Raw genomic sequence first — 13,102 nt, forward strand, 5'->3', positions numbered from 1 at the left:
AACATTATATGCCTTTGTCACTCTCATTCATTCACGAGTATACCATGGAATTTTCCCAAGGGTACCTGACATGATTGGATGCAGAAGGAAATGAGAATCCAGCTGTCTTCTGTTAAGCCTGACATTAAAGAGATTTCTAAAATGTAAAGCTATGCCACTCTTACTAAATTTCTTTAGTTTTGGAAAATATAGTTATTTTTTCACAAAAAATTATATTATTGGTATTAACATATAATGGGTTTGTTAATGTTATTATAAAATAAATGCTTAAAATTTTTTCAGTTGAGTTTAATTTCTAATATGGTAAATTTTGATAGCTATAACCACATGAACGAAAGCTTTTTTGGGATCCTCAATATTTGAAGAGCATAAAGGAATCCTAAGACATAAAGCTTTGAGAACTGCTGCTCTAAGGTTTACAGTATGTGTGTCTATCTTAATACAGTCTACTATTGTACCGTGTACCACTTTATCTTATTTCATATGTTATGATCCCCAGAATACATTATTATTTTTGCTTTGAATAGTTTGTTATATGTTAAAGACATTTTTAAAACTTGGAGCAGGGCTAGCCCCAGTGGCCTAGTGGTTAAGTTCATCACACTCCACTTCAGCAGCCCAGGTTTGGTTCCTGGTGGAGACCTACACTGCTCTGTTAGCGGCCATGCTTTGCTGGTGGTCCACGTACTAAAGAATGGAAGATTGGTATAGATGTTAGCTCAGGGCAAATCTTCCTCAGCAAAAAATAAATAAATAAAACTTGGAGCAAAGTCTTATATTTACCATTTCCGTCAGTCTTCATTCTTTTGTGTAGATTTGAGTTTCCATCTGAAATCATTTTCCTTTAGTCTGAAGAATTGTCTTTAATATTTCAAGTATTTGAGGTCTAATTGTGATGAATTATCTGTTTTTTGTTTGTCTGAAAAAGGTCCTTACTACCTCCCCCCTCTTTGCCCTTTTTTAACAGCCTTTATTTTTTAGAGCACTTTTAGGTTTACAACAAAATTGAGCAGAAAGTACAGAGAGTTTTCATATACCCCCTTTCACCACACATGCACAACTTCCCCCACTGTCAACAACCTGCCAGAGTGGTACATTTATTAAAATCCGTGAATCTACATTGGCATATCATCACCCAAAGTCCATAGTTTGCATTAGGGGTCTTGGTGTTGTACATTCTATGGGTTTTGACAAATGTATAATGGCATGTATACACCATTATAGTATCATACAGAATAGTTTTGCTGCCCTAAAAATCCTCTGTGCTCCCCCTATGCATCCTATCCTCCCTTTCCACCTCCCCCATCCCTGACAACCACTGATCTTTTTACTGTCTCCATAGTTTTGCCTTTTACAGAATGTCGTATAGTTGGACTCATATACTATGTAGCCTTTTCAGATTGGCTTCATTCACTTAGTAATATACATTTAAGGTTCCTCCATGTCTTTTCATGGCTTGATAGCTCATTTCTTTTTAGCACTGAATATTCAATATTCCATTGTTTGGATATACCACAGTTTATTTATATATTTGTCCTTCAACTACAGAAGGACATCTTGGTTGTTTCCAAGTTTTGCCAGTATGAATAAAACTGCTAAAAACATTCCTATGCAGGTTTTTTGTGGACATAAGTTTTTCATTTATTTGAGTAAAGACCAAGAATCATGATTGCTGGATCATATGATAAGAGTATGTTTAGTTTTGTAAGAAACTGCCAGACTCTTACCTTTATTTTTGAAGGATATTTTTACTGACAGAATTCTAAGTTGATACTTTATTTCCCCTTTCAACATTTAAAAGATGTTGTTATTCCTTTTTTTTTTTTTTTTTTTTACTTATAGTAGTTTGTAATAAGAATATATTTCTTATTATTCTGGTTGCATGGAGAAAAATTTTAATTTTCTCTTTCTAATTAGTTTTTAACAATTTGATTGTGATATACCTTGGTATTGTCTTCTTTGTGTTAACCTTGTGGTGTTTTGAGCTTTTTGCATCTGTGGGTTGATATTTTCCATCAAATCTGGAAATTTTTTAAATTTCAAGTCTATTTTTCAGTTCTAAAATTTCAATTTGGTTATTTTTTAATATTATCAAGTTCCTCATGTTTTCCTTTATATCGTTGAAGATTTACAATGGCTGTTTTATTTTTGTCTCCTAATTCCAGTCTTTTATTTCTGAATATGTTTCTGTTAGCTTTTCTCGTGGTTATCAGATTAACGTTTTTTGTGCTTGTTTTGTGTCTAGTAATTTTCATTTGAACACTGGGCGTTGTGATTGTTAAGTCATTGAGTTTCAGAGTTTTATTTTCTCTTAAGACTGTTGAGCTTTGTTATGGTAGCCAGTTAATTTATCTATGGATCAGCTTGATTCTTTAGAGGCTTGTGCTTAATCTTTGTTAGGTTGAATCCAGAGTAATCTTTTATCTCAGATGACTACTACTACCTAAGGGATGGCCTTTCTGGGATCTCCACTGAATGCCTCAGGTTAACACCGAGGTCTCTTCACTCTGGCTAGTCGAAGCTCAAATGTTTCCCAGCCTTCTGTGAGCTCTGGAAATTGTTAGTTTATTGCTCATCTCAGACACTGTGGACTCAGGTCTCTATCTCCTCAGCTCACTGAGACCACCGTGCTATGCTTGGGTTTTCTTCCTCATACTGGGGTCGGGTAGACATGGAAAGCCAACGTAATCAAAGGGCTTACCTCATTTTTTCCCTTGTCTCTGGGATTGTAATCTAGTGCTGCCTAATGTCCAGTGTATAGAAACTGTTGTTTTCATGTATTTTATATAGTTTTTAGTTGTTTACAGTGAGCAGAAAAGTTTATTTTGACTTGTCATGGCCGGAAGCACAGGTCTGTGGAGGGGCGTGTTTTTTAAAAAAACTTTATTGAGATATAATATACCTACCATAAAACTCAGTTGTTTTAGGTTTACAATTCAGTGGCTTTTAATGAATTTACCAAGTTATGCAGCCATTACCATAATCTGCTTTTAGAACATTTTTATCCCCCCAATAAGATTTCTTATACCCATTTACAGTTAATTCCCATACCCACCCCCAGTCCAACCACTGATCTGTTTCTTTCTTAGTAGATTTGCCTTTTCTGGACATTTCATATAAGTGGAATCATATAATACGTAGCCTTTTCTGACTGGCTTCTTACATAGCATCATGTTTTCAAAGTGCGTTCTTGTTGTCGTGTGTATCAGAATTTCGTTTTTATGGCTGAATAATATTCCATTGTACATTGATAAAGATGTGGTGTGTATATACGGTGGAATACTTCTCAGCCACAACAAAGACAAAATCATGCTGTTTGTGACAACGTGGATGGACCTTGAGGGTATTATGCTAAGCAAAATAAGTCAGAGAAAGACAAATACCATATGATTTCACTCATATGTGGAAGATAAACAAACACATGGATAAGGAGAACAGATGGGTGGTGCCAGAGGGGAAGATGGTGGAGGGAAGGCAAAAGGGGAAAAGAGACTGTTGGTGGTGAATATGATGCAGTGCAGTCTATACAGAAACTGAAGTATAATAATGTACACCTGAAATTTACACAATGCTATAAGCCAATATGACCTCAATAAAATAATTTTTTAAAAAATTTCATTGTATAGATATACCACATTTTGTTTATCCATTCACCAGTTGATGGACATTTGGGTTATTTCCACTCTTTGACTGTTAGGAATCATGGTATATGAACATTTGTATACAAGTCTTTGAACATAGGTGAAATTGCTGGGTCATATGACTAATTTTTGTTTAACTTTTTAAGAAACTGTCAAACTGTTTTCTAAGGTAGCTACGCCATTTTACATTTCTACCAGCAGTGTATAAAGGTTCCGTTGGGAAAGTTTTTGTAGAGACAGGTACCTAAGGGAAAACCCTGTGAGTGTCATGTGCTTCCAGCAAAAAACTGTCTGGACATTCACTCTGTATATTGGCTTCTTGGGCTTTTATCTCTGATTTGTCAACTTTACCTTTCTTGTATTTCTAATGAGGAAATCTAAGTGCAAGGCATCTATTCTCTGTTATTAACCCTTTGATCTGGGTGTAGTAGATGAAGCAACAAATGAGTTTTGATCTTCCAGCCAACCTTGCACTGAAGCACAAGTCAAAGGCTTGAGGTGTCAGTCTTTGTATCCCTTTCCAGACAGTAGTCTCTATCATCAGGACCTAGTCTGACTTGGATTGCTAGGGACCTATTTAGATCTAACCTTCCCAACCAGTTTACAACTGCATTTATCTAGCTAGCATCTCAATAGACAGGAGAAGGATGCCTGTGGGGGGTATGTTTTATTCCTTCTGCCCCATTTTTTTCATCTTTAGGGCCTTTGCTTAGATTTTAATCTCCATGGAGGTACAGACTGTACTATGTATATTTTCATTAATTCACAGGCCTTGGGTGAAGTATCAGGCATAGAAAGAGAAATAAGACCAAGTACTAGTCTTCAAGAAGTTCAGTCTAAGGAAATAGCCACATCTATAAACCAAGAATACAATGGGATAATTGCTATAGTAGAAGTATGTACAAAATGCTATAGGAACAATGATTAATGGTCTGAGACGATAATCAGTAATATGTCAGAGAAAACATGATTCTACCTATAGCTAAGGTGAGCAGGAAAGAACATTCTACGCAGATAAAGCAGTTTTTTGCAGAGTCATAAAGTCAAGACAATACAAAGCATGTATAGGGAACAATAAAAATAATGTGGTATGATAAGAGTTTGGGTGAATATGGGGGGTAGTGAGCAAGAAAAAAAAATGGAAAAGTAGGTCACATTTAAATTGTCTGAGATCTTGGTGTCCTACTAATGTGATTATTATATGATTAAGTACTCGGGAGCCAATGAATACCTTTTAAAGCAGGGGAGTCAGACAATCAAATGTGTGTCATTCGAGTGAAACACGCCCATTTGAAAAGGTGAGATCAGATAGCAGGGAGATCAGATTGTAAAGTATTAATATAATGGTTTAGGCAAAGTGAGGAACTAAGAATGGAGATGTTGGGGATTCTTGCAAAGACATTTGAGAGGCATCATTCAGGGCTTAGCAAACAAGTGGGTATGAAAGAGGCAAGGGTGGCCTATCACCCTCATTTTTAGTTTGGGTGGATAAGATCTCATTATTCAGTCTAGGGAACGAAGGAAATTTCATGAGATTTAGGGTAAGTTCAGTGTGGAATTTGAGCTCCCTGCATGATTCAGGATAGGAATTGCTAGTAGGCCGTTCTAGGTTTGAGTCATCAGTAAATTGGTGCTTGTTGGAAACGGGTTTCTAGTATCAACATAGGGAATGTACGTGATGGGCAGAGAACTCTTTGAAGTGTGCTGTGTGGTGCTGGATGGCTGGTATTAAGAGCTTTTGATGATGAGACTAAGCATCTGTGAGAGCCCTCCTTCTCTGTCTTCCTCGAGTGGTCTCTACTCTTGGTCTTCTTGTACTCTTCCATCATCATCATTTGGTGAGTGTAAAGTTAAATCTTCCCTTTGAGAACCCCAGATGCAAACCATTGCTGACTGCTTGCATGATTGAGAGATGGCAGTTTCTTTGCTACTACCTTCTGGCTTTTAATTAACATTCAGTCACAAGGTGTAATAGGTGTCCTAAAACAATGTTATGTTAAAATAGTAGTTGTAGAGTATTTGTTGGATTGAGGAAGTTGCAGAGGACGAGATCAGGGACCAAGAATCTTTTCAATTGATGATCCTGTCTTTGGAGTTACGGGTAATTTGTGAAAGGATTCCATATGAAATCACTTAGGAGCACTGGAGAGGGAACCAGGAAATCACTTTTGAGACAGGATTGTCAGAAACCAGAGTTCAGATCTCTGCAGAGCAGATGGTTAAGTTGCCTAATAAGCACAGCCTGGTCATCAGCTGGGTGACCAGAGAAAAGCCCCCAGGGCTGCACTACACTGGAGGCCAAATGCACAGAGTAGGAGGCCTGCTGGTTCCTAGTAATGTGTTTAGGACCTCAGTTCCAGGTTTTCTATGAAATCCACTTGTCTTTGAGTGGAGCAGATGGAGCCTATGTTAAATCCAGTCGGACTTTTGAAAACATTTCTAGAAAGTGCCTCAGAAATGTTTTTGTTCCTGTCCTCCCATTTCCCCTGTCAACCCCCTGCCTCTTTTTGACAAACTAGGGTGTGGTGTAGTGCCTTATCTGGAGCCAAACGCTGAAATAAATTATTTTGCTCTTTTTGCTACCAAAGGTGGTGGTAGCAACTCCAAAACAATATACTGAGTTTCTATTAATTTCAAGGATCCTTCCTTCTTAACCTTTTAATTGATGTATACAGGTTCATGCATTGCAGAATTTAGGTTGAATCGTGTGTAGTGTTTCTGATGGGTCACTTTCTCCTTCTGCTTCTGAATTCGTGCTGCCCCCAAAAATAAAGTTCCTCCTTGAATAATGTTTTACATTTCATGTTCCGAAGAGTGTTTAATTAAATTCAGGGAGAGAGCAGCATTGGCTGGGTATATCCACTGTCTTTGTCAGGACCTATTTCAGTCAGGCCACACTTCTAACTTCCAAGGCATATGGGCTTTGTGACATGGTCATGTCTGTATGTATAATAAAGGATGGAATTTGCATTTGTTGTGTTACCCAGTTAGTGTGTGTTACTAGAGCCATCCAATAAGTTTCAAGCCATTCCCTACTAAGCCAAAAGGACTGAGGCCTCACCTTGGGTAATGTGAAGGTACTTAGACTTTCTTTGTCATATTCATATCTGGTCATATTCTGACCAGATTCCCTAGGAATCCAGATATGTCTCCGATGAAGGCTGACAGCAGAGCTTCTAAAGGCAGTAAGCTCTGGCTTTCCGCCAGACCCTCTGCCAGCTCATTGTGTGCCTTCTATCTGGCCACTGTTCACATAGGTTCCTACCAAAATCCTCCATTGACCAATGTCCCAGATGAACCAACATATAGATAAGGCAAACCAATTATCACTGAGAACCTGGGAACACATTGCTTTTTTATGTATCAGAGCACCCGCCCCACCTCCCTGGTGGGTTCCTAGAATTTCTTTGAGACCAATTACAACACAGGTAGATGTCACCTACCCATGAAGTAACCTGTTATATTTGGGGGGACTATTTGGTCCCAGTCTAATGTCTTTTCTGGTGCTAAAGGGTTTTTAATTGGCAATTGGCATTTGGGAAGGTTAAAAACACTTGACTTTAAAAGTTTATGTATTGTAGGAATGCTAACACTTTAAATGGGACTTTTTTGGAGTTGAGGGGTGTGCAGGGTGTTTCATGTCAATGTCTATCAAGCTATCCTTAGCTCTGACTCTGGCTCATGGTATTGCTTGGCATTGGGCTTGAGTAAGGGTTAACCAGTTTCTAAAATTATTTCTCATGCCATTTGTAGACCAAAGACCAAGAAGGGTACATGAATTTCAGTATTCCCAAGAGTACTTCATTTTGGTTTTTGATTTCCATGATGTAAGTCTAGGCACTCTTCATTTGAACATTTGCTTTCTTAATCCCAACTGCATAGCACTGAAAAGGACCATGAAAGCTCCTAGACAGAGCTCAGTGGATTATGCTCTATAACTGTGTTTTTAAAGCCCTGTCAACTTCACCAAGTTAGAAATTAAATTAGAAAGCTATTAAATATGCACTGGATTTATTTAGCTTTCTGAACACATACCCCATTCAGAGGGAAGCAGAACATTCCTGTTTACACAGTATTCTCACTGAGAGCCTGGCCTCTTCTATACAACTAGGAGCCTTGAGATGATTGTCATACCTCAGCGGGCTTTCTGTACTCATTGCTGTTGCTATTCATCTCTGAGATCTACAAGAGAACAGCTGGGATGTGTTGAAGTTTCCTTAGCTTATTCAGGCAATTTTTTTTTTTTTTTGGAGGAAGATTAGCCCTGAGCTAACTACTGCCAATCCTCCTCTTTTTGCTGAGGAAGACTGGCCCTGAGCTAACATCCGTGCCCATCTTCCTCTACTTTATACGTGGGATGCCTGCCACAGCATGGCTTTTGCCAAGTGGTGCCATGTCCACACCCAGGATCCGAACCGGCGAACCCTAGGCCGCCGAGAAGCGGAACATGCGCGCTTAACCGCTGCGCCACTGGGTTGGCCCCCACTATTCAGGCAATTCTTGATCCCTTGCTACCTGAAGTCTTTTGTGAAGCACACCCACAACTCTCTACTACTGGAAAAAATAACCACAAAATCCCAAAGTAAAGCGCTTTAAAATAGAGTTAGTTGTGTTTTTTGTTTTGTTTTGTTTCCTGAAAAGAGAGGTTGAATTTGTATGTTCTTTCTACCCCCCGCCTTGCTCCCACAGCTACACAAAGAAAGTATAAAAACGAAAAATACGTAAATCTTTTATGATAAATTAGAGAAAGGTGATTTGTAGCAGCCCAGGGCCGAGGGAGTGTCACCTTTCTCTGGAGGCAGTCCAGAGCAGAGGGAGTTGAACACCTCCTTCATTACCAGCACCTTCATAACTATTTATGGAAATGGAGGAATTAGAACTGGGGGATGGGTTGGGAATAGAAAAAAAGTCTGTGTTCTAACGGGCTAGCAAAAACATGAAGTACCTGTAATACCAGCTGCAGCTTCTACATCCATCTGAAGTGACTTATAGTCAAAGGGGAGTGCTCATAATCGTTTCCATGAAAAATTACCTTTACTAGGAATGGCATTGATGGCTGGTGATGGGCAAAGGTGTGGAGAGATGGCCTTGCATGGCAGGTGCTCTGAATGCCAGGGCTGCTGGCCCCTCACCTTTTGACAGTGCCTAAGTAGGGGGAACATGGCAGCCTCCCCTTTAGCACTGCTAGAAGGGAGTATTCCTAGGTTTGTCATCATCTTAGCAGCTTGGGACAGAGTTCTGTGTCTTAGCATCTATTCATCTGTTCACTGACTCAGATGACCCTCGTCTCCTTCCCCTCCCTACCTTGATACTTCTATAGTCTTTCCATTCCTGAACTGGAAACAACAACCTGCAAGGAGTCTCTCCTGCATGCTAGGACTGTCTCCTACAGTCTGGCCAGCTCTCTTTTGGAGGAAAAATGATGAGTACCTAAAGGGCCTGAAGGGTCTTGGATAAGGACCATGATGTGGTTGGACCTTCCAGTTGTGTGGTGTTCTTCAGAACAGAGCATTTTGCCTTTGTCCTGGAATCCTAGAATGTTGGGGCTGGGAGAGGTAGAACTTGTTGAGCCCAGGCCTCACTTGACACTGTGGGGCACTGAAGCTCAGAGCAGGGACCTGAGTGGTCCAAGTCACACGGCACATTCTGCTCTGCAGAAAAGGTGACTGTGAAACAACTGGAAACGTTTAGCTACATCAAGGATGTAGCTTTGACCTAGGGTAGAGAATTAGAACTTGGTTTATAGGAATGAGGGCAGAGCCAGATGACAGGATTGAAACATGAGGTGAGAGTGGTAACAGCAGCCAAGTTGACTCCAGGACATGCCGCCTTAGGATCCTAAATGAATCCTAATACCAAGAGTCAGGTATCCCAACTTGGAGAAAGGAACGGCAGGTTCTGGAACAGCAGGGCTTCACTACCCTGACCTCTCATGCCAGCACTGTTGTGTTTTCTTTTCCATTTCTAGACGTCAAAAAAGCCTAAGACAGCAGAAGCAGACACCTCCAGTGAGCTGGCTAAGAAAAGCAAAGAAGTATTCAGAAAAGAGGTAAGGTTTGGTGGATGTGGGCACTAAGCTCTACAGGCTTAAACCTGAGCTCTTTTCTTTCTTGTCATAAGTATGCGCAACTGTTTGTAGTGTTAGCTTGCCCTGCCTTTGGGTGTTCCCTTGCTTCTGTGATTTGACTATATAGTTGTTATGTGATGACACACTGGTATGGTCCTTTACTATTGGCTAATAAGCACTTTCATATCCATTATCTCATTTCATCCCCACAACAGCCCATGAGGTAGGCAAGACAGAAATTGTCATTCTTATGTAGGTGGAAGAACTCTTCAGGTTCAGAGAGGGCAAGTTCTAGACAGAAGACTTGAACTCTGGCCTTCTGGCTCAAAGTCCAGTTCTCGTTTAGTGGCTGCCTAATCCTCACAGGATTGGAAGAAAGCAACTCCTCTTTATGCTACTAGAAGTGTATGTTTCCAGCTGTCGGGACACTAACCTTGTCTGCCTCAGGGCATCCAGATTCTAAACTGCAGTCTTCATTCACTGAGGGGGCTCATAGTCTGTTGGAGGAAATAGATCTGTAAATAAGTAATGGCAGCTGTATGAAGAGTATGCCATGATAGGGCTGGGGGCCACTATTCAGGATGTCAGGAAGGGCTCTTGAATCATGGGTGGGAATTGACCAGACAGATCAGGAGAGACATAACTGCAGGCAGTAGAATGTACAGAGGCAAAAGAAAGCATCGTCCCTTCCAGAAAATTGTAAGTAGTCTGTAGGCTGTAGCTCAGGGTATGTGAGGGCTGTTGAAAGATGAGGCTGAACAGTATTGTGCTTCTTCATATAGGGCCAGTGTGTCTGTGAGGTCCAGGGAACTGCTGCAGGATTTTAAGCTGGGAATAATGAAATCCCTGGCTGTATTTGGGGAAATGGATTGAAGGGAGAGTATGGAGGCCAGGAGACCACAGAAAAACTTTGAGTAAAAGCCTTATCTAGGTTTAAAAGTTAGTGTCTTACAGGGCCAGCCTGGTGGCACATATTCTGCTTTGGTGGCCTGGGCTTCACCAGTTTGGATCCCAGGTGTGGACCTGTTTACTGCTTATCAAGCCATGCTGTGGCAGGCATCCCACATATAAAGTAGAGAAAGATGGGCACGGATGTTAGCTCAGGACTAATCTTCCTCAACAACAACAAAAAACAGCTTAGTGTCTCACTATCCCTGTGTGAAATTATTGGTGTTTCAGATCAGCCAACCAGAAGCTGTTTATTTAGTGCTTACCTTGTGATACAGCCTTGTTCTTTTGAACATCTGAAGGCTGAGTTTCAGGGATGGGTAGATCCTGTTCAGGGTACTTCCTGACAAAATGGCTAACATTGACTTTCTCTCTCCCTTTGTCCCCTGGGATCTTAGTGCCACAAATACTTCCAGAGGTTCTGTGCCTGGGTCTCTTTTTGAGAGCCACTGGGTTAGGACAGACACTACAGAGACAGCTCAGGAGGACATTGCAAGTTATGTATTAAATCCCACCTTGGATCTTCTCCCACCGGCTGTCATACCACGCTTCCATCTGCTTCTCATTGCTGTTGTAGGAATCAGGTGAAGTGTAACACAGAATCTAAGTAACCTTCCATAACAAAATGCCTGCATTTCCTGGGGTTGCTGAGCCTCCTAGTAGCACTGGAACATCCTCTGTGCCCTGCCTCCGAGAGCCAGAGAACTTAGCTATGTTTCTTTATGTCAAGGACCTGAGATTTGTAAGCTGAAACCTGGGGCTGCCCTGAGATTCAGCAGTGGAGTCCTGCTGCTGGGTCCCTGAATCTCCTGCTCTAAGTCAGGCTTGCTCAGTCCATCCATGGAGCTCTTTCCCTCTGAGGGCTGACCCAGGATCCTTTTCTCTTATATCCCACTGTCATACTAGCATTCTTCTGTCCAAACCAGCCAGCCTGAGTGAGGAAAAGGGAAAGACTGCTGGCTCTACTTGCTGCTTTTTCTGATTATTTCGTCAGTACAATGTCTTGCCCTCTCTGGTCCTATTGAGCAGTGTGTTCTCTTTCCCCTCCCTGCAGATGTCCCAGTTCATCGTCCAGTGCCTGAACCCTTACCGGAAACCTGACTGCAAAGTGGGAAGAATTACCACAACTGAAGACTTCAAACACCTAGCTCGCAAGGTATTCCCCACTGCTTGTGGTCTGATAATGTTCTGGGCAAACTGTGTATACCTTCTAAAAAGGCCCCTTTCATCATAGAAAGTGGGTTTTCCTTGCTAGATGCCTGGGCTAGGGACCCAGGAACAGGGAAGGAAGGTTTGGGAAGGGAGCGCACCCTACTTGAAGGTTCTCTAAGAAACTTCCAAAGCCGAGCTTCCCCTTTCTGGTGATCCCAGCACCAGCCTGCCCCAACCTATCCCCTTATTCAACTCCCAGTCTTAGTGAGAAGGGCCCTCAGGCAGCAGGCTGGTCTCTCCCGCCTCAAATCACTTCCACTCTGATTGATGGCTGTGGTCTCTTTTCCTGTGTCCTGGACAGCTGACTCATGGCGTTATGAATAAGGAGCTGAAGTACTGTAAGAATCCTGAGGACCTGGAGTGCAATGAGAATGTGAAACACAAAACCAAGGAGTACATTAAGAAGTACATGCAGAAGTTTGGGGCTGTTTACAAACCCAAAGAGGACACTGAATTAGAGTGACTTATGGGGCCAGGGTGGGAGGATGGGTGAGCAGGTAGGACAGACTCTGGGGAGAAGAAATCCTGTGGGCTCTTTCTGCCCCACCCCACTGTCAGGACTGTGCTACTGATGACACATCACCCTGGGGAATTCAAACCTGCAGATTTCAACTGAAAGCCACAAAAATGAGTTCTAGCTACAATAAGTGATCCCTGGTCATGAGCTGTTAGGGTGTGGTTAGAGGCCATCAGAGGCAAGGGTTTAGGGGAAGACCCTTCCCTCTAAGACCCCGGCCAGGCCTGACCCCACTCTCAAACCTGGGTCTCCTCCTTGGCGGTGCTGTCAGCGCACAGACCCATGCGCGTCCCCACCCATGACCCCTTACCCTGACGATTTGTATTATATTTTAATGTATATGTGAATATATTGAAAATAATTTGTTTGTTTTTTCCTGGTTTTTGTTTCTTGTTTTGCTTTTAGCCTCTACATGCTAGGATCACAGGAAGACTTTGTAAGGATGGTTTAAGTTCTCCTGCAAGGTTTAATTTGTTATCATGTAAATATTCCAAAGCAGGCTGCCTTGTGGTTTTGGCCAGCCTTGTGCTATGTTGATAAGATTGATTTACTGCTTAAAAATCACTTTACTTTATCCAATTTTTACTGAACTTTTTATGTAAAAAATAAAATCAATTAAAGAACTTGGCATGTGTGTTCCCTAAAAGCCAGTCAAGCATGTTTGTATGTAGTGATGTCACCAGAGGGAGAAAGGAGAAATGGTGGCATAGGTATGTG

At 41.4% G+C, this 13,102-nt stretch overlaps 1 protein-coding gene across 8 annotated transcripts in view; it reads left to right on the forward strand.

The window, feature by feature from the left end:
• SETD2 (SET domain containing 2, histone lysine methyltransferase) overlaps window positions 1-13,008 on the forward strand; it is a 125,077-nt gene extending 112,069 nt beyond the window's left edge. For all 8 annotated transcript variants that reach the window (XR_011426923.1, XR_011426925.1, XR_011426924.1 and 5 more), the window contains 3 exons: window positions 9,610-9,690; window positions 11,711-11,812; window positions 12,170-13,008. Coding sequence is in view for 5 of the 8 variants with exons in the window: in XM_023620547.2 (XP_023476315.2) it covers window positions 9,610-9,690; window positions 11,711-11,812; window positions 12,170-12,331 (345 nt within the window). In the remaining 3 variants the exon portion in view is untranslated. The remainder of the gene's footprint in view (window positions 1-9,609; window positions 9,691-11,710; window positions 11,813-12,169) is intronic.
• The last annotated feature ends 94 nt before the right edge of the window (window positions 13,009-13,102 follow it).

Source organism: Equus caballus, chromosome 16, assembly GCF_041296265.1.
Source record: "Equus caballus isolate H_3958 breed thoroughbred chromosome 16, TB-T2T, whole genome shotgun sequence".
NCBI classification, from domain to species: domain Eukaryota; kingdom Metazoa; phylum Chordata; class Mammalia; order Perissodactyla; family Equidae; genus Equus; species Equus caballus.